This window comes from Vanellus vanellus, assembly GCF_965231255.1.
Source record: "Vanellus vanellus genome assembly, chromosome: 4".
NCBI lineage: Eukaryota > Metazoa > Chordata > Aves > Charadriiformes > Charadriidae > Vanellus > Vanellus vanellus.
Window position 1 is genome coordinate 5,466,324 of NC_138909.1, and position 26,417 is coordinate 5,492,740.

Below are 26,417 nucleotides of genomic sequence, written 5' to 3' on the forward strand. Positions count from 1 at the left end.
GGAAAAACCTTGGGCACTATCAAGTGCCTGAAGTTTTTGTGGTGAGAGGACCCTCTGTAGACAAATTGAGTGCCTCCTACGTGCAGGAGGAATGGGCTTCAGCCACATTTATAGCTCGTTCTTTTCAAGAACTCCCTTTCTGTCTTCTTTCTCTGGGAAAATCAAGGCCCAACAGAATGAGAATGAGTGGGAAGTCAGGGAGAGAGTAGCGGTGGGGACATGCACGTCAGTCACATTGTCCCTCCAGAAATTTTACAACAGTCAAGGTGACTTGTCTCAGCTCTGTGGACTACTACTGTGAAGTCCTCTCTGAGGTACAGCAAGGAGCCCCCTCCAATTGTTGGTGATCTGGTAAAGCAGCCCAACTGCAGTCACCGTGTAGCACTGGGAGGATAAGCTCCCCACACGTACGGCCTTGGCCTTGGGTGGACTAGGCTTGGGTTGGCAGCTAAACACAAAGCTCGTCCTCCAGGAGGGGCATGGTGACTCTCAAGTCCTGATGAGGAACAGCAGGGTGGAGCTCTTGTATCGTCCCAGTGCCCTTCCTAAGGGAGGGAACTAGGAACAAAATGAATGAGTTCCTAGGGAAACCTTCAGTGGATTCCTGTGGTAACTACCTGAGTCGATACTGCGAACAAAGTAGCTTGACCTGGAACTGTGCATCTGAAAGGGCGTGATCTTGAGTCTGCCTAAGTCCAAGCTCCCATTGAGGTGCAGCTGTTATGCAGTAGCATCTTTAGAAAAGGTGCTGCGGGATTAGCTGCTTGCACACTGGGCAGGCTGGTGTCAGACACCAAAGCGATAGAGAAGTAAAGGCAAACTGCTGGTGCTCTCCGCAGGTCTGGATTTCTGATGTTCACTTATTGCTTGTTTATACAAAGGTGGTATAAAGCCAATTTTTTTTTCTCAAGAACTGTTCTATTTAAATATGTTCTTACGTTTAACAGGAGACTTTAAAAAACAGGGTGGCTTTTAATGTGCAGTCAGCTTGGTGAAGAATGAAGAGCCTGAGCAAAGCAGATGTGTTATTCCCCAAATCACAGGATGCACATGAGTACAGCTGAGTAAGCAAGTCAACAACATGAATTATCTGATAAAGTTTAACCTCTTCTATTCACAGCTTATCTACAATCAGTGTTTGATTTCCAGAAATAGACTGTCAGTGTTAACACTCTTAAAACATACTGATTCATTGCAATGCCTTTATATTTGCTAGTCAAAGTCAGATGTTCTGTTGTGGTTGGTAACACAGCCATGGTTTCTATTCACCTGGTAGATAACTGCACAAGCAATTTCCTTAACAAATGCTTGATTGTGTGGGCTTCACCTTTATTTTCATAAATATGATTCTGAAATTTGCTTTCTGCAGACATCCGTGCCGTTAAAAATCAGTAGGTGATTATGAGCAGAAAGTGACCGTTAGCGGGGGTGTAAACACAGAGCCTGATATGAAATCACTTGTTTGAGCAAACATTCCTGAAAATACTGTGATATTTTCCCAGTTCTACTTGTGCAGAAAAAATTAGTTTCAATGATTTACAGACTATCTTGTACAGAATATCCTTTTTCATTGCTTAAAAATGTGAAACTTCCTCAGGAAGAAATTAAATAGATATTTCAATGTTTATAGATGTAATACTCTTGTCATTCACATTGAATGAAAATTGCTGGAAACATTTTTCTCAAAGTTTTTTAAAATAAAAAATAGATATTATTCTGATAGTGGCATGGTATCTGAAGTGCAACAATAAACTCTGGTAAGAAAATGTAGTGCTGTGTGGAAGTGATTTTTATGTTCACAAAAGTTGTCCTTTTCCAGGTTTGTTAGCAGCTATTGCAGCTTGACGTTGAGCTACAACACAATCCAGGAGCACGGGAGCAGCATGAAATGTTTTCAGAAATGAAAAATATTGCTTATTCTCTCTGTGAGTGAATATTACCGCTTTATGCAGCTGCTCGTTTTACTGCTTTTGCTTCCTGCTTACTTTTTTATTTCTTGTGCCAGAAAATGCTAATGGGCTATAGAAACACTTCCAGAGCTTGCTATTTTTAAGATAACAAGCAGACTTTATTCAAATTATTTGCCTTGGGGATTCAGTAGTTGTGCCAATGCATCAGCCCACACAGACACAAGAAAACCTTTCTTAGGAGAAACCTCTAAAGCTGATATCGATGCCCAAAGAAAAAAATCACCAATTCAGAACAGAATAGAAAAGTGTACTATCTAGCTGGGCAAAAGTTGCTTCATACCTTCGTAAAGCTGTAGAAAACAGGAAACATGTTAACAAATATTCTGTTCATTACGGAGAAATGATGCAGCCTATATTTAGAAGTCTAAGCTTCTTTTATAATAGTCATCTCTATAACCTCTAAGAATAACAAAAGCGGAACAGTGAAGTAATAACAGAAAGGCATTAAGCAAAGGGAAAAGATCCTTGCTACAAATAACACCTGCCTGACCTCTATCTCCAATTTACCTGCTTTCATTTAATGTTTCTTTTCAGTTCTTCCGATCCCAAAATTAATAGAGCTCAAAGGCAAAAGACACTTTTTTGTCTCTCTGGACTACATGGATGAAGCAAGCACAACAGTCAGCATCAAAGGACAAATCACAGGAACAGGAAAGTAATTAATAGCTGAAACCAAGGGCTAGGGAAATCTGAATGGAGGAGGAATTTAGATAAATTAAGGGCGATAGATTTGAAAAGCATATAGTGAGCTTGACTCTCACCAGTCTGTTTTCTGTCAGGTTACTTCTTTCTTTTTTAATACAGAATTTTCTTTCTTCACTTCCCTTTTTCTGTTCTGATCCTTTCTTGAGAAATTCAGATAGGAAATAAGGCTCATGTACTTTTAATTGCTCAGATGTCTATCTGCCTAGGAGAGCCGTCAATCTGATAGTGCGAGGTCACTATCTGATCTTGTCCAAAAGGTATGACATGGAAATGGCCTAGTTCAGCCATGATATGGGGGTTTGGTTCAGGATTACTACTTCAAATCCTATAACCTGTGTTATTCAGGAGATCAGAGAAATGGGCTCTTGTCCAAAAAGTAATACCACTATTGTCTCATTATCTCATCGAGACTCTGTGTCCTATTATGTCTCCCCGTAAAGCTCCTTTCTTTGGTTAAATTCTGAACAGAGGTATTCCTGTAGAAAAAAAAAAAAAAAAAAAAAAAAAAAAAACAGAAAATATTTTTTTGCATAACTTTGTATACAAACACAGTACATACATTTTAGTTATAGAACTTGGTCTGGAAGGACATTATGAGCTAGGGGCAGCATCCAGTTCTTTTATGCACGTGATGGAGTGGAAATAAAATTCCTGAACAGAAATGGTGCAAGGTCAGAACTGCTGAGGCTTATCTTATGGCACAGGTAGGAGTGTAGGGCATGGCAGGGCATTGCCTCTGCACTTTTGTACAATCCTTGCAGCAGTTTCATTATTCTACAACACTGCCCGATAGTCATATATTTGAAGCAGCAGCATCGTTGTCTGAAAATTATGAAAACCACCTAATGTGACAGAAATGCCTTAAGTAATCTCCTCTCTCTTCCATGGAAAATAAAGGTAAGAAATGTGGATACTAAAATAGGAGGCAGAAGGCAGCTTCCTGCACTGCACCAGTCATCACTGCCAGCCTCTTCTTCAACATCTCCCTAGCCATTCAAGTACAAAGTCATCCCGCTGGAGCTGATTGAGCCAGAGTTACAGTCCCCTGGCTGTGTCTGTTCACTGGCATCCGGCTGCAAAAGCCAAAATCACCTGCCTCGTCTTTCCAGTGCGCCCACGCACAGAATACAAACTCGCCTTTGAGGTGCTGCCTTCGCCAGAGAGCGGCTTTTGCAGCCTGTGCCCGGCCTTTAAAAAACTGCCCCTCCCCGCACTGAGGGTGAATTAAGATGCTGTGGTGTAAAAGGTATGGGAATTAGGGGAGGTTTAGGCTTGACATGAGGAAGCATTTCTTTACCCAGAGGGTGGTCAAACCCTGGAAGAGGCTTCCCGGAGAGGTGGTCGCTGCCCCGAGCCTGGCACTGTTCAGGTGGCATTTGTACAAGGCCCTTAACAACTTGCTTTAACTTGTGGTCAGCCCTGAAGTGGTCAGGCAGTTGGACCAGGTGATCCTTGTAGGTCCCTGCCAACTGAAGTAGTCTAGTCCTGTTCTGTCCTGTCCTAGCCTATCTCACATCCTATCCTATATCCTATCCTAATCAAAATTGAGGATGGGGGAATTTGGCCAGCATTAACCACATATAGTTGCTTATCTGGACTGGAAAGCGAAAATCTCCCGTCTTCACCTAAAGGGACGACTTCATTTTTCTAGCACATCTTTCACCACCTCGTCTTTCTTCTGAGTCCATGCTTATCAAGTAACAAATAGTAGTGGCTTAGCATTTAAGGTCCATCTCATGACGGGTCCGAGCACACATACACATATAGACATAACTGGACGTACCTCCATCCGCGTATAGAAAGCGGCATCGATGCCCCCGACCAGCTGAAACGTTTAGCCCCCAAGCCGCGGAGGCGGGGCCGCTGCCCCACGCTCCACCCCCATGCGCGCGCAGGGGACGGCTCCGCCCCCCCCGCGTGGGTGGAGCGTCCCATTTCCCCGCCTCGGCAGCGTCCAATTTCCGGCGGTGCGCGTGGTGGCAGTGTCGGGGTGAGAGTCCTTCGAGCTGCTGGCGGCTTTGGCGGGCGCGCGGGGCGGCCGTTAGTGAGGAGCCGGGGGGGGGGGGGGCGCGGGGCGGCCGTTAGTGAGGAGCCGGGGGGGGGGGGCGCGGGGCGGCCGTTAGTGAGGAGCCGGGGGGGGGGGGGGCGCGGGGCGGCCGTTAGTGAGGAGCCGGGGGGGGGGGGCGCGGGGCGGCCGTTAGTGAGGAGCCGGGGGGGGGGGGGGGGGCGCGGGGCGGCCGTTAGTGAGGAGCCGGGGGGCGGGGCGCGCGGGGCGGCCGTTAGTGAGGAGCCGGGGGGGGGGGGCGCGCGGGGCGGCCGTTAGTGAGGAGCCGGCGGGCGCGCGGGGCGGCCGTTAGTGAGGAGCCGGCGGGCCGGGGAGGCGTGAGGCAACGTGGTGCGGTCCTCTTCCCAGGCGCGGTTGGTAGGGCCTGAGTCGAGCGGCCGCGACGGAGGAGCGGAAGGAGCAACAGGTAGGCAGTGAGGTGAGGGACGGGCGGGAGGGAGGCGTTAGGCGGCGGCGGGGGCTGGGCCGGGGTGAGGGATGGAAAATGGCGGCCGCCACGTGGCGGGGCTGGGGGGGGGGGGGTGATCCATGACTCCATGGGGGCTGCCGCCTGTGGCTGTCTCCCTTCCTAGGCATGGAAGAGCAGTTCCTTGCTAATTGGCAAAACTTTTACCCTCTTGTGGGCATTAGTCATTGACTGTGGCAAGTAACAGGCCGAGTCGGCCGAGGTGTGCGGCGCCGCGGGATTGGCCGCCTTCCCCCTGTTGTGTTCTTTTTTGTCTGTTTTTCTCCCGTTTTTTCCCCTCAATAAATGATTAGAGCCCAGTTATTAAACATTTTCTTTTTTTTTTTTTTTTTTCTCGGGAGCGTAGGAGCTGGAAGTCCGGAGTCGCATCTGCTGCCATTGAAGATTCTTTGCTCCAAAAAGTATGTGACTAGGTATGTGTTATGTAACTCTTAGAAGCGAGGTTTTGGGCGTGAATAATACGCATTTGATAACTTACGTTTAGCGACGAAACTGCTAATACGTGTCTGTTGCACTCAAGGTATAGGCTGGGGTGTTTTGTTCTAAAGCATTCTCTGTATGTTCGTTTTATTAATAGAAAAATATAACTAAGCGCGTAAGTGAGTGTGACTAGGAAGAATTGGGCTTGGGTATAGATGTCTTAGGCTAAGAATGCTGGATTGTGATAAAATGTATGTTACTGGTAGTTTTGCCTGCCAAACTGGAGGTAACTGGATGCACAGATTTCTCAGGGATGTCTGTCTTAATACATGTTTCTGATCTAACAAAGTGAGCCGTAAGCATAATCTGCAACTGCAGGAGCAGAAGAAAGTGTCAAGTTGATACTAATATCTTTGTTTCAGAGCAGTTTATAACTCCTAGGAGGGCATCATACTGTTCAGTGATCTTTGCTGTCTTGTATGTGTTTCCGGTAGCAATATTAAACTGCCTCAAACTTGTTTTTACAGGGGAAAAACATTCTTGAGTTGTGATGACAGAAGAAGATGGGGCTAAATTCCACATGTGAATTCTATGAGTAGCTATGACTAAACTTCTAATTTGTACTTAGGGTAGGGTGGATCTGTCTCCTGGAACTGACACCTTTTGTGAGCAGTAGTGTTTCTGGTTATCAAGCAGAGCTAGCAAAAGCTAATTTTAGGCTAGATCTTAATCTTGCTTTACACTTAACACAAATGAGCTTTTTTTTTAATTAAGTTCAGACTTGGAGCCTAAATGAGATGTTGCAGTCCATCTCTCATCTTTACAAAGAGGGGCTGGAATGTAGCTTACTGTGCCTAAAATTAGCCTTGACTGCTTCTATACAAGTACAGTTAGGATGACCAGCTCATTTTGTGCTGCTTTCCCAGATCTGCTGCTTCTATCTTTGGGCTGTTGCCAAATCTTAAGCAATTACAATAATGCTCTTGGTACTTTAGTGGCTGTGCTGCACTTTGTCAAGTTGCTGACCATACTGCAATATTACTAAATCCAATGATGTACACCTTCAGCAGCAGCTCTTCTGCTGTTAAAGTGTGTTAGAAAGGTTGTTCCAAGGAGTGTATGTGTACTGCATAAGCTGAAGGTAAGTTTATGAAGTCTCAAAAAGGAATGTGAAATACACAATCATAATTTTGATATATATGCCAATGTAAAGCATTCAAATGTATGAATAAGTCAATAAAGAGACATCAATTTTCACTGCAAGTGTCGCTTCTTCCTTTCAAGACTACTGATAACCAAGACTAGACCTGCACACGTTCTTTGGAATTTCTGATACATGCCAAATTGCCTGTTGTTGAGATACAGCTTTAGGTAGCTGGGCCTTATATTTGTGACTGAATGGTTTCAGGGCAAAGCAGTGACCGTGGCTGATGTATTGCGTGGGAGCTGTTCAGAAGTCATATGACTTAAATCAGAGGTTACTGCTGCAGGGGAGAAAAGGTGACTTTGAATGTAGTTGTTTTTTCAGTTTTGGTTGCTGAGAGAGCAATTTAATCTATATCCAAGAAAAGAGTATATGGAGCTTCATTAGATGGTGAATCATTTCAGAATCTCAAAAGATACATATAAGTAAATTTACTATATTACCTAATACTATCTGTGCTGGCACATTCTCTTGTGGAATATCTTTCAGTTAATAAGGATTTTTTTTTATGCAAATCATTGCAAACTGAAAAGTTAAGGGGGAAGGGGCCTTTCAAAGGACTGGGAAACAAAATCTGTGAAGCTAAGAGTGAGATCAGTAGGCAGTGCAATTACTGCTAAGTACTTGGCAACTGAAGGGGGGGGATTCCTATTTGAAGTGGATGGGGGTGGAATTGTGGACTTGTAATTACAACACGGGTTAGATCTGAGGAAGTTACTTCCGATGGTCCTGGTAGTCACACTTTGGAATAGACTGATAGGAGCTGTCACGCTTTTTTTAAGGGTGTAATTTTCCTGCCATTGCCAGAGTGTAACACTGTATATTCTGTGTGGAGCTATTATAAGTGATACTACACCTGTTTAATTGGTGGTGTGTGATTGCTCTTCTGTTTTAAACAGCTCTGTGTACAACCCTATCATATGACTTTTTAACTGCTTAGGATTCCAAGTTCATGGCTGCCAGGCCTGGTAGCTAACAGTCATGAATGTGTACTTGTGAATTTCCTTTTCTCTGTGGGTAGGCTTCTGTAGTAACTGTAGCACTTTCAGAAAATAAGTTCACACATCTATTCTACAAGGGCAATTTTTTGCTTCTCTTACATGAGAAAAGGCTAGGCAGATTGTGGCCAGGAGAGAGCTGCTGCTATCCCAGGGAAAAGGTGTGGGTGGGAGAGTGCTAGCACTGTAGGCAAGTGTGGTTGCTGTTCTGACAGGTACCCCGACGCAAAATGGCTTCTTTAGTTTTTAGGGTTGGTTTTTTTTTTTTGTGACTGGCTTTGATCCCATGAAGAAAATCAGGTATAGGCACAAATAGGAAGAAGCAGGAGTAGAGTTTGGGATCTGTTTCTCCAGGGATCTGGAATGCATTAAAACAGTATTAACACAGAGTACAAAACTCAAGAATATGACATGAAGGTCTGGAGAATAGCGTTTTTCTTTTGTAGTCACTGCAACAATACTGAAAATTTTAGGCTTTCTGGTGTTGGCTTTTGGCTACTGTGTGGCATTGCACTGATGTGGTTGTCTGGTGTGTTACCCCAATTCCCTTGTATTTTAACCTTTGCTTTTATCAGACAGCAGCTGCCTTTTTAACAACTTCAGTGTGTAACTGAATTGTCTTTTTTTTTTTTTTTTGTACAAGTTGCCGTTTGAAAACTGACTGTCCTGTCTCTGCCTCCTTTAACAGAGGATCCTTTTGTGTGAAACTATCTCTACCTTAGAGGAGGACCATGTAGCTGTCCTGCTAGTCCATTGTGTGAGCCAAGTGATGAGGTCACTGGTATTTCCACCTGAGTGGTCATGAGTTCCATGATCTGTGGAGGAGTTAGCTTTATGCTTCTTGGGAACAGGTGGTGCCAAGTGTGTCACAGGCTGAATAAATTGGCCTGGTGGTTTGATAGGGCCTGCAGGTTTGATTTGTGAACATTCAATTTTGAGCTCTTCATCAAATATTTAGAACTTGCAAAGATAAAAGTGGGTGTGAATCAAGAGAAGGAAAAACTAATTTTCAAGATTATGGTCAAATAAAAAATACGAGCTATGTTTACTATGGGTATCTCTTACTAGTTTTCAGTGCTTAGTGAGCCTTTCCTATGACTGAAGCTTTCCATGAGCATCTAGTCACATGCAGAGAGGGTAGTGGCATCTGCTCTCCTTCATGACTTGAGTATAGTAGAGGTAGTCTTACAAGATGTCTCTTTCATTTCCATGTGGCTCCCAAATCCCAAACAGCTGTTTTCCTCTCTTTCCAATGTATTCCTGTTGCACCTTAGCCCCTTACCTTTATATTTTTCTGTATTTTTCTGCACCCTGTTCCATCTGCAGTTACATCCAGTGTCTTACACCTCTCCAACTTTCACTCAACCCAGTCTTTTTTTCTTTTTCCCTTTACATCACTACAAAGGTAAATACTTTTTTCCAAACTTTTAAGTCATCTTTTGCCTGTTTGTGTTTGCTTGGTGTTGCATTTGCAGGAATGTACGTGGTCAGTTTCTGTGTTCCATGCTAACTAAATGGAATAGGAACTGCTGCATGTGAGCAGGTAGCTAATGTGTATGAATGAGGTAGGTCTGGTCTCTACTACCTCACCCAGCAGCTTGGAGCACAGAAAAAAAAAAACATTTTTCTTTCCTGATGCCACAAACAACTTGTTTTCTGGGTGATATCTGCTACTTGAGCCTAATTGTTTTAGCCTTCTTGTATGATGATCTGCAATTGCCATCTTAAAATCATAACAGCATTAAAATCTTCTTGAGTATAAATATTCCAGTACTTCTAAAGGGTGGGTTGAAGAAGGATGGAGCCAGGCTCTTTTCATTGGTTCCAAGAGACAGGACGAGGGGCAATGGGCACAAGTTAGAACACAGGAAGTTCCGTTCAAATACACGGAAACAGTTCTTTACGGTGAGGGTGACAGAGCACTGGAACAGGCTGCCCAGGGAGGTTGTGGAGTCCCCTTCCCTGGAGATTTTCAAGACCCGCCTGGATGCAGTCCTGAGTAATGTGCTCTGGGCAGTCCTGCTTTAGCAGGGGAGTTGGACTAGATGATCTCTAGAGGTCCCTTCCAACTCTGATAATTCTGTGATTCTGTGAAAGTGTGAAGTAGTTGCAGTAACATTGAAAATGATGGAGAATATTGATTCAGGACTGACTTAAATATATGTAAATTATTATAGTGCTGTGAATTTTTCTGGAAATAAGGCAGCTGAGGTTATATATATTCTGCATAAATGATCATAAAATGGGATCTTGGTTTATCTGTGGTTTACAGATAGGCGCCCCTTTGGGAAGTTTTTCAGGGTTGAGATAAATGCATGTTAAATAGGCATTGCTTGTCAGTTGCAGTAATGTTCCTGCTCTTTGTTTATCTTATTTGCTGTATATTCTCTGGAAAATGGACATAAACTTGGGAACTGCAAGGGGGACTGCATCTAATTATGAATCTTCACAATGTTCACCTGGATAGATTACACATCGGTGTTTAAGATGGTCGTCCAATCTGGAAATAGAAGCTCTGAGTTGTTGTCTTAGTTTATGCCATTTTTAACACTGTGACCAACCTGCTTAATACAAAAAAATACACCTTAGCATAGGCTGAAGAGCAGGTTTTTCTACAACCTTTATGTATTAAAAATGTTGAACAAAGGGGAGAGCAGCAAGGGACAAAAAAAAATTCTTAAACAATTTTAAGACTGCAGGATAAACTAATTTATGACAACCTAACTGGTCTCAGTTAAAGCTCACAAAGAACTAGGAATTCCATCATACAGAGCAAACTTCCATCTCTGAGAAAATGGTCCCAAGGCTTATGCTTTGAAGAAACTATTTTCAAGAGCACCCTTTTCCACTTAAAAAGCTCTCATGAAGTTTACACAGCTGATGTTCCTGCAGCATCTGCTTGTACATTATCCACAGGATTAATGTATAAAAGTTTTAGTCAGTGTGGCAGTTTTTATTGTATACATTTACATCATCAGGCTCATTGAACAAAAATTAGAATGGTGTAACAGAAAGAATTTCTTTTTATGTTAGAAACTCAAAAGGCATGCTCTCTGCATGAAAATGGTAGTCTAACATTTTAAAATCTAATAAAGCATCCTATTAAAAGAGCAAAACTACTGTACTAACTCGAAACGTTTACTACATTTAGTATGCTGACTTTTTTTTTTTTCCCCCCTAAGTACCATATTTCTGTGGCACAACTTCTAAGAAAATTATTTCCCCTGTACACAATGCCTGTATTGCACTTTATAGCCTACTTCACCACAAGTCTCAGAATAATGGGTCTTGTATAGCAAAGCTTTGATGGTACAAGAAGATATATTTTGACAGATTTACTTCCCTTTCAGTTAAAAGGACTATGTATGATAAGTAAAAACGTAAATTATTTTAGTTCATTAGCGGAGTGTTTCACATAGTTCTAAAAGTAGGTGGTCACAGTACTATGATTTTTGACATGTTTTTAAATAAAATATTTCACACTATTTCAAATAGCGTGGAATTACAGAAAACAAAAATATATTAAAGCACCTCATGTACTAGTTTAGCACCAGTTCCAACGAGATATTTAAACTAGTCATGACCCATGAAAACTAAGTTTGAGGTCAGGGAGAAATTAAGAGCAAAGTCTTCAGTCACACGGGCTTCTTGCAATATGATCACTTTTGTATGCAAATTGAGTTGTCTTGGATATTTGTTACAACACCAGAGACACATAGAACCATGCAGAAATGAATGATTGCCCACTTACAACATGAATACAACCATCCCACTTTGTTCACGAAAGGCCACACAACAGTGTTGTAGCCGGAGTGTTTGGGGATAGGAAACATGGGACAACAATCACTGGTAGACACAGTTTGCACAGTCACTATGTGGTGAGACACATCTGCCACACTTGTCACACTGGAGTGTTCCATGGCCCACAGAACTTTCGTTTCTTCTTTTTAAGAAACATCTTTGTTCATGTGATATATAGATCATGCTTACAGATAGTCGGAATGGCCCTCGACAGGGGTAGTAGAGGTAGCACTGAACTTTCCTGTCTCCCTCTTGACTGTAGTCTCAGATGTTTTCAAGCCCAAAACCTTTTAGAGTTGCTCTGAGGTGGCGATTACTCCCTGTGTTCTGGGTGGTAAGTTCAGCGGGGTGGCCCTTTCTAAAAGGACAGCAAATTGGTTTGTATTTGTCTTGTACATCAAGAGTAACTTTTTATCAGTGCATCTTTATAATAAACCGTTAAGGTTTTATAGTGTGGGGAACAGTATCTGTAAAAGGAATTAAATGGAATCTAATATGTCAATACTTTAGAAGTCACTGAAAACTAACTAACTCTCACCTTTCTTGTAAAATCAGCTTGAACCAGTGTTGCAGCTAAGCAGGAGAGAGTTGTCTAAACATTATCTTGTAGAAAATAGTAGTTTTAAGACTTTATAGATCTTTTCAGACAGGTTTTGGCTCAACATCTCCAGTATTTGCATTGCATGGACTTAAAACTCTCTCTTGAAAGACCGACAGAAGTTCTTAACGTTACTTGAGCAAAGCCCCTCCAAAACCAGCAATGAGAGAACTGGGATGTTTGTCTGATGCTGTACTGACAGCTAGTGGCAAATAGGAAGAGTAAATTCTCTGAAATGTGGTATGTACTAAAAATGATGAGTTTCAGAAAGAAGACATATTTATCTCGAGGAAAGAAAATAAGTTATTTGTTTTTGATCTAGCTCTTGCAGCTGTGGAGGATGTTTACAGGGAAACTAACTTCCAGTGTACTGCCTATTTTACTTGGGAATGTACTTTATGCATACTAAGCTGTAAGAAGGTTTGTCGGAATAGCTGGGGATCTGATTATTGACAATTATTTTCCTTCTGATGTTTAATACATACTTGGAATTACTTACCAAAATCAACCTGCTAATGGTCTCATTAGCTAATGAAACGAGTCAAAATTAGAGGGCTGAGTGTAAGATCATAGAAATAATAGAAGAACAGTCAAGAACTGATTAAATAAACTAGACTGAGATCTGTAATTAATTCTAGAGAAGCTTGGAGCATAAATAGCTTGGAGCTCCTGCAGTCTTCATGTAGACAGTGAATCTTGTGCTGAACCCTCCAGCTGTCCTGCTCCAATGTTACTCTAAGATAGCTATCACTTTTTTCCTAGTCTTAGATACATGATAACTTGTTTGTGCAATATATAAACTTCCTTAACACAGAGGGGTTTTGTTTGGATAGTAATTCCTAACTGGAAAGGTTGCGTGTATATAGCTTGGAGGTAACAAAAAGAAAAACACACGAATCAGGAAAATGTGCCTGTTTCCACCCACTGTGGGCCCCAGCTGTGCACTGTCTGTGCTGTTCAAGTACAACTTGAACTGCCTCAAACTTTGTTAATGAAGTTTGGTTTTCATTATGAACATTCATAGTTTGGTCACACTTTTTATCCAGGGTACAAAAGATGATACTTTTGTGTAGACACCTGGAGAATCTTTCACTCCACAGCCGTAGCCCCAGGAGGTCACACCATACACAACCCAGCTTTCCCCTGGACGTTCACACATCAGTGGTCCACCACTGTCTCCTTGACAACTATCAACACGTTTCTGTTCCTGGATGTTTCCAGCACAGAGCATTCTTCCTGTGAATCTTCTTTTGTAACGCTCTTCACATAACCTCTTGGGAAGTAAGGGGATGGCAGCCTGTTGTAATGTTCTTGAATAAGCCCTTCCTGAAAAGAGGACTCAAATTATTGTCTCATTATGATTCTTGGTCTTGAAAACGTAAATAATATTTAAACCAACTTTTGCTGTCCTTCCTTCACGTTCTTTGACATTAAATAAAATGACCAAAACTAAATACTGAAAAATCTACCGTCCATTAAATATAATAATAAAATACTATGTAGTTGTTGTAAATATCTTTAGATGCTTTTTTTTTAAAAAAAAAAAAAAAGTTGAAGATGTAACTTTAGTTCTTGTGTTCACTGGACCTTTCCAAGGCTGGAATTTGTTTTGTTCCAAACACACTTTCTGAATCTTCTACAAGAATATATGCCTTAATACTTAAATGAGGAAGCTATTTTTAGGAATCTTGAGCAGTGGAGACTAAAGCTGTAGAAATACTTCATTTCTAGGTCACCAGTTCAAATCTAGTCTAGCTCAGCTTGACAGGTTCTCTGTTGGCTCCCAAGCAGAGCATCCAGCCAGCCATCATGCTTACACCCTGGAAATATATGTGAGCTTGCTTGCCACCTCACCTGAGGAGCTGACGTTATTGAGCCTGAGTGTACTCTGGTAGAGATCAGCAGTATCATTTGAGTCTTATAATCCTGCTAACTTCCGTGTACCAGGCTACTAACGGGACTCGTGACCAAAAGGAATCTTCATTTTAGGGGGGGACACCAGAACCTGTCCTGTGGTTTTCTTTATCCATAGTGAATCCTGTGTTGTATAAGCAGTGCTCTGCTTATAAAAATGTCAAGGTTTAAATAATTTGGCTTTTTTTTTTTTTCTGTAGCTTGCACCTCTTTTTCAGTTGGAAACCTGGGAAATTAAAGCCACCAGTGTTGGTGTTTTTTTTTTTAAGTAAAATCTTAATACTTGTAATTATGATTCATATAGTAAGTGTGAAACTTCAACTGAAGTACTGTAATGATGTAATTTCTTGCTGTAATTAAAGCCAATTATTGCAGTGGTTAATATTTCCTTAAATAGATGTCTAAAGTTAACAGTATTGCAGAACTTTCAGTGAATTGTGTAAAAAGCTAGACAGAGCTAGGCAATCAATTAGCAATTGTTTTTAGCAAAAAGCCCCACCTTACAAGCCTATCTCCTTTAGTGTAGTGCAGTGACCCAGACATCTGTGCACACAGATTAAAGCACGTAAAGATGAAGAACTGATATTTGGCTTTGCTGCCTTGTCTCCTTGCCAGTTTGAATGAGTCAGTGGAACAAAGGCTCAAGTGTGGTTGCTGTCTTGCACTGTATTCAGCACCATAAAAACATGAGTAAAACATGGTTATAATTTTGTAAAACATTTAAAGGGCAAAGACCTTTGAAGAGGAAGAATCTGACTGACTGATTGCATTGACTCTCATAAATTTTGGCAAGATGTTCTTTTATTTAAATTTAACTGCTGATTGAAAATGTCAGTAGTAACAGGGGAGACTGAAACTGTTATTTAAAATTCTATTATGTGTATATTTTCTATCCATTTTTTTATTGAAGTAGTGTAATTTAAATAGCCTTTCTAAAATATTCATTGTACTTGCCTTAAAAACCTTAAATATATTAGAGCTGTTATGTTCTGGGGCAGGGGGTGATAAGCTGCTGCGCAGGGTGTACCTGGCAACAAATAAGCTTTTCATTGATGCTTGTCAATCTTAATGAGGCCATTTTATTGACTCTTTCTGTGATTTAGAGTGACATGGTTAATCACCACTTTTCAAACACAAAATAAATTCAGTAAACAAAGTGGTGTCATTCCAGTTTATGGATCAGGTGAGAAAATATTCCCCTATATAAAAAGAGTAAAAATGTTCCATTTTGAGCATTTTCTTATTTTAAGTAACTGAGGGGTTTGCTTTGTTTTGTTTTGTTTTTTAAATAAGCAGCCTCAGGTAACAAGATTGGTGGGAGGCAATCATTACAACATTTTTACCTGTGTCACCCCATCCGGTGATATAACAGTTGGGAGCAGTTTTCTGTGGTCTCTCTCTCCTTAATGGCAAACAAGCAGGTAAGACGTGGGTACTGAATCTGGCACACTGTTCCTCTGGCCCCTGTAGCCTCACCAATGCAATGTCATAGTCACTGCTGTCAGGCCTGTACTCTTTATGCATTACAATCTGTTGGACTCCAATTTCTTCCTCGTACTCTTCTGGTACCAGTGTGTGATAGTCTCCAACTCGAACAGCATAGCTCCGGGTGTTGTTGCCATACCTAAGATGGAGGTGAAAACAAATAGGGCTGGTTCATGCAAAGTCAGATCCGAAGCATGCAAACAGATTCGATCGGGATCTTTATTACTCATATAAATAATGAAGTGTTTTTTTAAAGAGCAAAAATGCTTTCTTGTATGTTTAGAGTGACATTCAAGTGTATCCTAAAGAATATCAAAAAACCTTTCTATTCAGGCTGGGCTATGTTCCTTTTTGTATATTCTCACAGGCAAGGTTTCTTATTTCAAAGGTGCAAGCAAGCAGTACATTATAAATGTATTTAGTTAGGGTAATACAAACTGCCAGTAATTATAATGAAAACCTGAGTACTGTCGTCATTGTGATACTCCAGATAATTACTGAAATGAAAACAGTGTTCAACCTTGCTTTCTAGGTTGGTTGAGAAATTCCAGAGGCTTAAATAACTTGATAAAAATCTCTTACATTAACTGAAGTTATAATGAGGAAAACAAAGCATATGTGCATCACAAGCACCTGTTGTCAAAGTGACAGAAGGCCTGTACATCTTAGACTTGCTTTGCATCTAATATGACCCCAATTTCTTTCACATCATAGACTAAATGGTAAATACCTTAGAGATAATTACTGTGGCTGAAATAACAATTTTGTGTGTGTGCTGTTGGAGATTTTTGAATTACAGGCGACACAGCCCTTCTCAGCAAAATGTAAACAAGGGAGAACTGTTGGGTACATTTATTTATTTTAAAATCTGTCTAAGCTAACCCAAATATTTTTATTTCACTTCTCCCTTTCCCTCATAGCCTTCACCAGGAAATTTGTAATACATGTGCAGAAAATACCCTACAGTGTCACCTTCTAACCTGTACTTGTTCTTTTTATACCCTCCAGCAATGTGCTGATCTCCATAGCTTACTGAAGCTTGCTTGAGGAGCAGCAGACAAAGTAGGTACATTACAATTTTTTTTTCTGAACAATATATAGCCCTACCACTGAATATTTTAATTGTGGGTTGCATTCCTGGTTGCCTGCAAAGCTTTCTTTGTCAAGTTCTGCATATCTCCTTCAGGTCTTCTGTGAGCAAAATTTCACTTCTAGGCTTGTAAGGAGAGAGAGTTGCAAGGTATGACAAAACATCTGTTCATCTGAAGATGCCCTTCTATATAGGAAAAATGAAGTAACTTGTCTACCACAAAACTTTTTCCAGGTCCTCCTCCACAGTAGTCTGTGTGAAATACTCTCCAGATACTGTATTTTCCTTGTGGTTGGAAATGAAAATTCTATAGCAGTTGCAAGTGAGGAGATGCAACTGATGCAGACTTTTTAAAGTTTACAGAGGTGTTAAAAAAAGAATTCATGCTGATTTTAGTCTCAGAGGGAGAACTGTGAAAAACTGAATCGTGTATTTTACCAAATACATTACTTCATAGTTCAAGATCTCTTTTAATTTGTGGATCAGTATGTTTATCTCAAAGATACTTAAGAAAAAACCTCTATATGTATGTGTCACATTACTAATCTTTCTGATTTGACCACAAAAGTGCTAGTATTTTATAACTTATCATTGACTCAATTTTCCTTAGGAATTTTCTATTAAGAAAAGCATGAATAGGAAAAGAACATCAGAAAAGGCAGAAGCATGAATCCTGGCTCTCCGGGTGTTTTGACTCCAGTCCCTTGAAGTTTCTAGAATACAGGTATTTCTTCATTAGCTTTTAAAAAAAAAAGAAATACTTGAATCTCTCTTTCTACTGCACTAGATCTCACGTTCTTATTTCTAGATTATCTTGTGTGTTTTTTACAGTTTTAAAAGCACACTAAGACTTCACAGTTGATTCTTTTCCCAATAAAAAAAAAATTCTGCTCTGACATTGATGAATCCCCTCCTGGGTCACTGTTGCCACACATCTACATCAGAAAAAGCTAGTCTTACCATACTTTGCTGAGATGTGCAGTACACTATTACAATTCTAAACTTTTCTTAATGGTACTCTGAGCTATGATGTGGGAGTAAAAGTGTAATCTGGCATTGGCTAGAAAAGAGTAGGGTTCTTTACAGCAGTGTTTGATCTGATCTGTGACCATGGGTGAGTTTCTTTTTTATTTTTTCTTCTGCCATCTATTTGGCTTTCCTTAATACAGCAAAGTGTAAGGCTACAGGCATTTTCAGTATGTTAAAATACTATATAGTACAGCCATTACTTAACACAGCTTTCTTCTAGTATTATTTCTGTGAAAGTGACCTTTTTATGAATAAGTTGTGCATCTTTACAATAAAATGCTTGGTGTATTTCAGTGCCATTTTATACTGAACAGATTTTACATGTTTGCTCACTATTGTTTCTGGCAATTTTTAGAAACGGTAATTGAGTTTAATTTAGCATGTTTACATATAGATAGACTTGAAAGCAAATTTTCCTGGGCCACGTGCAAAGATTTCCAGTAATGCTTTGGCAAAACCATAGCGTTTGAAGTTAGAAACATATTTTTATATGTTAATTATATTATTGTGTTATGTATACAAATTAGGGGGGAAAGTATGTTTTATTCCTCTAGTTATGAAAAATATTGGTAGGGAAATTAATCGGATTTCTTAGTTTAATCTGAAAAAAAATCTGCAGAAAGTTGCATCTGCAGTTCAGTATTTATATATGTATTAAATGGTCATTTGTCTCTTCACATGGAAGCTGTATAATCTCATAGGTAGTGTATTTCCTAGAACTACAGCTTAAAAGATTTCTGAATTGGTTGCAGCAAGAGAACTACTAAATCAAGGGCAAGTGTATTGATCTTTTTCATGGTAGTACCCATGATGTTGATTGTTTGACAGAAAATATGCTGCTGTGGTATATGAAGCAGCTTGCATACACTATGAAAACCAAACTGACAGACCTCGGTAGCTCATTTTATTGTGTAAACTAATCAATACCTTGGTCCTCTGTGAAACTTGTAAAACAGCCAAATAAAACACCCAATTATAGAATGTTTTCCACACTGACAGTGCAACTCCTGTGCCCCTCTCCAGAGCAGACAAGGTCAGTGTAGAGGCAGGTAGCGGAATGGTCAGGGTGTGCAATATCAAACGCTTTCACTTTTACAAAATCTATTTAGAGAACTGATGTCATGCTCAGAACATAAGGAGTGCAGTAAGACTGGGATGAGTTATACAGCCAGTGAAGTACTTCTCCGATGTCTTGCCCAGTCTTAGATTACCAACAATCCTGGCTAATGCACAAGCCAACTTTGTAGGATCTATTTTCCCCAGAGTAAATTTGAAAAGGAAGCTGATACAGAAAGTACTTTTACTATTGCAGTAAAATGGCTTTATTATTTTAATTTGAATTACGCTAACTTACATGCCAAACCCCCACTAAAGTAAATGGAAGAGTTGGTTTCATTACTGACATCTCAGGTATATTTTTCTGCCCAAATTTCATAACTGCATGATGATGTTCCACTTAGGAATCTAAATGATACAGCAGCTGAGCCCAATAAGTAAAAATTATGCTGTTTCCTTTGCCAGTTAAGCAATATTAAATAGTTTAATAATTTCTGCTACAGCGATTGTTTGTAACTGTTGATCTCATTGCCTTTAAAAGCTATCTTAAAAAGGATTCTGTATCCTAGGATGTATTACTAGATACAATCTTTGAATGTTTGAAAGTAATATTTTAACAATTTTTAGTACACATCTGAGTGTTGTATTGGAATACAAATGTACAAGGTCATTAGCATTAAATATATATTTCCCTGACATAATCTGCCAAAAACATTTCCAAAAAGTCACTGAAAATACTTTCTCATAATTTATAGATAGACTTTTGGCTCTGTGCAGCAAACCACATATTAGTGCTATGCGGATAGTTTCTGGACTATGAAAGCTCTTTTACCATCAATAAACATTTGCCCATCTAAGTTAACCATTGTGTACACTGACATATAGGTTTTGTATACATAAACAAACACAATCACAGTACTTTGAAGATGTGTATTATCAGTGGTGCAATGAAAATCTTGCTCTCAAATAGAGAAAGATAATTTTACATGGTATAGATCTTTCTTTTTTATTTTCTTTTTAAATGTAATGGTGGGTGCCTCTGCATTTTAGTTTATAGGCCTTATCCACGACATCGATTACAGGATTTACCGTATACTCTATCTGTTATCTTTAATGCAACTTGAAGGGGGGGAAGGGGTTGTGTGGGTGTGGGTTTTTTGGTTTGGGAGTTTTTTTGTTGGTTTTTTTTTTTTAAATCAAAGAAGTCAGAGTACTAGAGAGTCACAAATGCATTAAGTTTTTGTAGTTTAGATGAGAAATGAACACACTTCCTTCCTAAACTGATTTAATAATGAAAGGATCTTGATTTTTAATTATTTATTGTTACGCGTAAGCCTAAGCATGAAGGAAAGTTGTTTATGACTAGTGATAACGCGTGCTCTCCTGTCAGCCATATATCAGATAGTATAGTAGAAAACTTGCTGCTTCTATTTAATATTACATCCTTGATTTTGACAAAAGGAATGCTGTTCCCTTTAATAGGTTCCTGCTGGTATTCTGTTTAATGGATGATGATCATTTATAGCAGAAAAATGAAGAAAGGAGATCCAGGAAAGCTTATCTTAATTAAAAGTACTGATTTTAAACATTCAATAGAATGAGAAGTGCTGCTTCTCATGCAAATGTATGACACTTTAATAGCTACAAGGCTTCTTGTGAGAAGCTTAATGAGCAATCTTTGCACAGATTTACCATATTTTTGTGCAGATTCACACACATAAGGCTTTTATAAACTGATTTTTTCATCTGTATACAATTATATTTCTTCCCCTGTAGTAGGTGGTATTTGCCAAATGTGGAAATATTGTAATAAATCATCAGTACATGAAAAAGGCAATGTAGTCTAGCTCAAGGGTGTCCAGTCTTCCTCACCTAAAAGTCACCTATGAAATGGCAGAGAGCCACCACACACGCCTCACATTTGAAGAGTGGAGGCAGAGGAGTAGTTTGGGAGTGCTTCATGGGTGGAAAATTATGTTGCTTTAAGGGTGTTACCCCTCTGTTGGATGGCTGGGCATGCCTTTAAGCTCTAGTGCAGCCTGCCAATGTTGACCTTTAGCATCTCCTAGATTTCCCAGCAAACTGGAGGATGGATTAGCAGTCAGCCACCATGCTAATATCATCCTGCTGCCAGTTAAGTAATTCAGGCACACCTGAATTCATCTCGCCAGTCATGCTAAATTTGAGAAAACTGAAGTTTAATTCTGGTGTCTTACTAGGTATTTGGTTCCACTGTGCCTCAGGCTCTGTAGTTCTCAAAAAAAATTTACCAGGACCATGTTGAGGTATACATGGACATTCTGGAATGCCTAAAGAAGCACTTAAATAAGAGTTATATTATTAGAACAGTACAATGTTCAAGCAACACAGCATTTCCTAAAATTACACCATGGTAATTAGAATTTCCTTTTTTTCTATGCCTCAGATTTCTGATTATCCAAAGTTAGTATTTTTTATGTATAGACCGTCAAATTCCCTATAGTTGTCAGAACCACTCAGGACAAAACTCGCTAATAAGATGGGTGGGTTATGAAAGGAAAATAGCTTCAGTTTTTGATCTTAAATTATGTGTCTATGAAATTACAGAAACCAGTAATGCTGCTATATTACTGGCTAATAATTCTAATCATTGTGCATGAAATTGTATTTAATTTTCATTCATTACAGATGAGCCCACTTATTTATTATTTAAGCAGCGTTCCAATTTCCGGGATATGAGGGATGGTATACTGGCCTTTCTCTTGTCTGTCTGTGGAAAATATGTGAAGAAGGTGCTTGATCTATAGATAGCTCTTGGAAACCTAGCCCCTTAAAATCACTCTGAGATCATTAGGAAGTTCAGCCCAGTCTGTCCAGTGTCAACTTAGAACTAAAGGTGCCTTCTCTCTTTCACAGTAAACAGTAGTGCGTCCACAGGCTGCTGGAGTTGTATGCTTAGATTAAGGTTGCACAAGGTTTTCATGATTTTCATGAAACATGTAAAAGACAAGATTTGCATCTGGCACTAAGCAAAGGTAACACTTTGCATTTTAGTAAAAGTGTATCTGACTCTTCTTTTTAGTTATTAATGTACAGAAGGAAAGGCTCAAAGTCCAAAGTTAAAACATTCACAGCCCACTTCAGCAAATTCTAGCAAATATCCTCAAAACGACAATGCCATTCTTCTATGCTTTTATTTGAGCCCATACTGCAAACTTTTGTAAGGATTCCAATGAGCTAATTGCTGTTGGAAGCTTAAAATACTAGACCAGCTTCTTTGCTGTGCAAGTTGATGCTTTTATACTACGCTAACTTCATCAGCAGTGAGTTCCTGATGTCATAGTTGCTGAAGAGGGGATATCATAAAACTGCATAGAAGAATTATCGGTAACGGAATATCTGTTTCTGCAGAAACGTAAAAAGACATTTTAAAAAGCCAGATAATAGCTTAATACTGAGAATTGCAGAAGTTAGACCAACTAGATCGAATGTGATTTACAAGGAAGTGTAAGTTGCAAATGAGTTGCTAAACAGATGGAAAGGAGCTGAATTTGGCATAGTTTTATTAGATGCCAGAGTCAGAGAATTATACCAGTATAACCGCTTAGACAATTATTTCTTTTTTAAAGGGGATGGGACCTCTGTTTAGATGGCTGCAAAAGACAATCTTTCTGTACAGAACAAGGCAGTTGCTCCAGCCAATTTGTGAAGAATAAGCAAAACAGCTTGGTCTTGCTAGGATCCAGTGTACAGATTTACTTTCCTGTTAGACACGGCAAAATAAATAATAGTGCTTTACTCTAAAAGGGGTTTGCAGGGAGTAGTTCCTCTAGTCGCTGCAGCGATACAGTAAAAATGTCTATCACTGCCAATATCTATCATTACCAAAAATAATCTGAAATATTACAGTCCCTGTGTTTAATGTTTGCTCAGTTGTCTTCACTATAACCTGAAAGCTGTAAACTGCAGTTTTGTTGGAAGAGAAAGCTGAGTTAAAATGTCAGAAGTATTGTCTGCATTTTTTCATGGAAATGCTGAAGTTGTGAATATAAATCTCGTGAATGATGACACCCAGAATAATTTCAATGTATTAGGTTTTGCTGCTTGTTTTTATTTGGAGGGAAAGGAGGTTGGTTGGTACAGTTTTTTTAAATCAAAGGCCAACTCATTAGGACAGTTTTCAGTGGGGTTGAACTGGAATGGTTTTGCCTGTACCCAGAACAACAAAATAGTTTGAAAATACATTTCATTATTGAAGAGACACATACCTTTTAAAGCAATGTGCAGCAGTAAGGACCCAGCAGCTGCTGATGAGAGTAGCACCACACAAGAGTCTTCCATCACCATGAGAAGATTTCAGTCGGAGTGCAACCTGCCATGGCCAGCCACCCCTACAGAGGACATATGATACTGCATTTGGGGTACAGCAATGGAAAAGTAAGGTAGCTTGTCAGTTACCGTGAATGTAAATCCTGTTTACTTTCTTTGACTGACATAGCTTGCAAACCATGTTATTTATTGAGTAACAGTTGAGAATACCTTTATATTCCTTCAGGATTCAGAAATCCATTTAACAGTGGTCAGGATTACTTTACAGATTTTTTTGGGCATCCAGCACTCTTGAGCGCTTCCTCCCACTGTCAATTATTTTAATTTTCCCTTCTCAGATTGCATTCATTGTGCCAAAAATACATTCTGTGGGTTCCTTGCCAAATACCTTCCAAGTCAATAAACAGTTGAAATTTCCTGTCCACTGGAGAGGGGAAAGAAGGGAATTTCTTGAAAAGCTTAACCCATCATCCTTTCCTGTCTGTGTTAATATCTTTGTCGGTTCTGAGCTGTGTGAAAAGGGAAGGTGGCAAACCAGTACATCTAAAGCAACTGTAGAAACCACAAGTAATAGATTAGCACCTTCTTTCAGCTTGTGATCATCTATTTTGTATGGTAGATCTGGGATACATATTTGCAGGCCTGTGAAGACAGGATGGATTATTTTTTGCCGATTTACTAGATTAGCAAAATATGGAATCGGAGAGAAAGGAGAGGGAGAGATGCACCTGTGAGCAACAGCAACATCCAAGAATAAGCAAATGGTAGGTTTAGGTGTTTTCCAACTACCGTCAAGTTGAATAGGTATGGTGGAGTACAGGAGCTGCCCGGGATCATCTAGTCCAGCATCCTATCTCAGAGTTGCCAGTGCCAAATGTTTTAAAGTAAGGTGAAGGAATTTAATTCCCATAAAGCATAAAACAATTTAGACATTTTTTAGTTTTCGAAGATGGGATTAAATATGTCTTTCCAAAAATGGGGTAATTTGGACAGCTTTGGATTTCCTGGTATGTATGTAAGTATCCAGTTCCTTTTCAAGCTTTGTCAAGTTCTTTGTCTTAATGACTTCTTGTGATAGTGAGTCCTTTTCTGAATTGTTCATGTGTTCTTTTTCTTTTTTTTGAAGCATTTTGAAGCATTTCTAAGTGCACTATTGGATTTCGCTCACTGTTTTGCTTCATCTAATGTGCCCATGCTTATTTATTATGAGATCAGGTTTCTTTCTTTGACTTAATTGTGCAATCCATTATTTGTCACCATTTCATGTGTCCTTTGTACACATATTCTGAGACAATAATTCTCGATCTTCTTTATCTGTACAATGTATTATTTATTGTTCTCATTTGTCTCGTTACTAAGGTAAGTAATCCTACTTTGCTCTGACTGCATTTAAATGTTTTTCTGGGCTCCATCTTGTTACTGTTCTTTGAAGCTCTTCCACTTAGGCAGTGTCTTTTTTGAAATGGATTGATTGATGCTGTGCATGTACTTTGAAATAGGTTGCACAATGGAAAGTAATGCTACTGTAAGTGTATTTTTTTACAATCCCTTTTGTAAGATTCTGTGAATACATATTTTTTGCGGTTACTCACAACTGTTAAGAAAACAAAGCCTATACTTCCTATCATAGCATTTAGTAGTAGTATTCAGTTAATCTGTTTATATTAACTAGATGGAAACATGTCATTAAAAGCTAAGAACAAAGTGTTAACTAAAAGCCTGGGTTTACAGCTGGGTCATCATCAAGGCTTATTTTGGCTTATTTTGTGGAGGAAAATCAGGACTTAGGCAGTGAGTCATACCCAGGCCTTTTTTTTGGTGTGAGCAGCATTTAAAACCGTGTACTGTATTCATAACACTCTTCATGTAGAGATATCATCCTGATATCAAGATATCCTTTGAAAAAAAGTAAAATGGCTATTTTGAAAGTAAGAACTTTAAACCCAATCAAGGACTAAACCCATAAGGCTCTGCAGGTTTTCAATTAATGCTGCAATTATTTAGCAATGAATATTTTTTTATTTTCCTACAAAATTTGCTCTCAGTATATTTGTGCTTGTACCTCATGACAAGTCAAAAGAAAAACAAACAACAAACCTACAACAAAACCATAAACTAGGCAAACCGCTTATGGCAAATACATGTCTTAGAAGCTTTATATTAAAAATTACTTTACCAAATATTTACCGTAAAGAGTTTTTCCCACCAATTATTCGCTTTTGTCGACGATGTAGTAACCTCAGTCCACAAACAGAAGCAAGAGAATCTAAACCAAAAAAGGGAGATGTACACAGCATTAAACTCAAAATGAAAAGTAGCCAATCTTCAGTGAGAGTCAACTAAAACAAACAAGCAAACAACAGCAAAAAAACCCACCCCAAAACACAAAGGCTGAAGTTATTCTGTGTTTCTAACCAAATTTTGCTTGGGGAAAATACACTGAATTCTCTCAGACTTAGAAATTCTTTTTAGCTTAGATCTTTTGACTGTGTTCTCAGAGCAATTTACACATTTGTGCATTGCTTCTCAAGTGTAGGATTTTTTTATAGGATTCTTCCTTAGTTCATGTAAGTGGAAGGAGAACTTGGCATACCACATAGGTCTCAGTCCTCAGATGAAGATAACCTATACCTTGAAAAGTTGAAAGTATCTATCTAGGTTTTTGCATTTTCATGTCCCACGTACAACTTGAGAAACATGGCTGTGTAAACTATGGTAGACAAAGACCCCGGTATCGTTTGAATAGTCTTTATGATTCCTTTGCGCAGCTGGCACAGCAGTAAGATCACACAGTGTATAAGCAGAGAGGACTTCCCACCACTTTTGTTTCTGTAGTTCTTTTGATATAACCCCTTCCTCTGTGAGGTGGGATTGTTTACGCCCATCTCTTCCTACCATGACAGTTCCCCATCCCGACCAGTTGGTCTCCCATTCACAATGGGGCTTCACCTTTATTGCTGTTCCCGAAGGCCTTCTTGCTTAGGTGGTCACAGATCACCCCTGCGTCCTCGCTGTGACGGCAGTTGTGCATCCCAATGTCCTGCTTAATGCAGTCCGCCAAGGATCTCTCGTTTCCTGTACATTTCACATTATCCACATGGATCGGGCCTTTACCCTCCCCAAAATATGCCATTGTTCTTGCTCTAGCCGGCCCTCTGGAAACAGAGTGTATTTTTTGTTATTAAACATTTTACTCAACTGAAATATTTCAGAGTAAGTGGTGAAAGACAGAGGTTTCATTCAAAGTCACGTCACTCTTGCATGACAACTTCTCATTGCCTCTGTTACTCTGCTAAGTAGAAAAAAAA

At 39.6% G+C, this 26,417-nt stretch overlaps 1 protein-coding gene and 1 long non-coding RNA gene across 3 annotated transcripts in view; one reads left to right on the forward strand and one right to left on the reverse strand.

Moving 5' to 3' along the window:
- Positions 1–5,007: 5,007 nt before the first annotated feature.
- Positions 5,008–6,883, forward strand: LOC309671705. 2 transcript variants are annotated; one of them, XR_014269175.1, is made up of 3 exons: positions 5,008–5,146; positions 5,553–5,619; positions 6,154–6,883. It is a non-coding gene; the product is annotated as an uncharacterized lncRNA (long non-coding RNA). The 2 variants fall into 2 exon arrangements; XR_014269174.1 differs by having other exon boundaries at positions 5,553–6,883.
- A 6,362-nt stretch (positions 6,884–13,245) lies between these two features.
- PRSS12 (serine protease 12) overlaps positions 13,246–26,417 on the reverse strand; it is a gene marked incomplete at both ends in the record, with an annotated part of 42,528 nt that continues 29,356 nt past the window's right edge. Inside the window, 5 exons of the mRNA XM_082482004.1 lie at positions 13,246–13,553; positions 15,485–15,765; positions 23,049–23,171; positions 25,297–25,375; positions 26,059–26,264. Of these exons, the coding sequence (XP_082338130.1) occupies positions 13,246–13,553; positions 15,485–15,765; positions 23,049–23,171; positions 25,297–25,375; positions 26,059–26,264 (997 nt within the window). The remainder of the gene's footprint in view (positions 13,554–15,484; positions 15,766–23,048; positions 23,172–25,296; positions 25,376–26,058; positions 26,265–26,417) is intronic.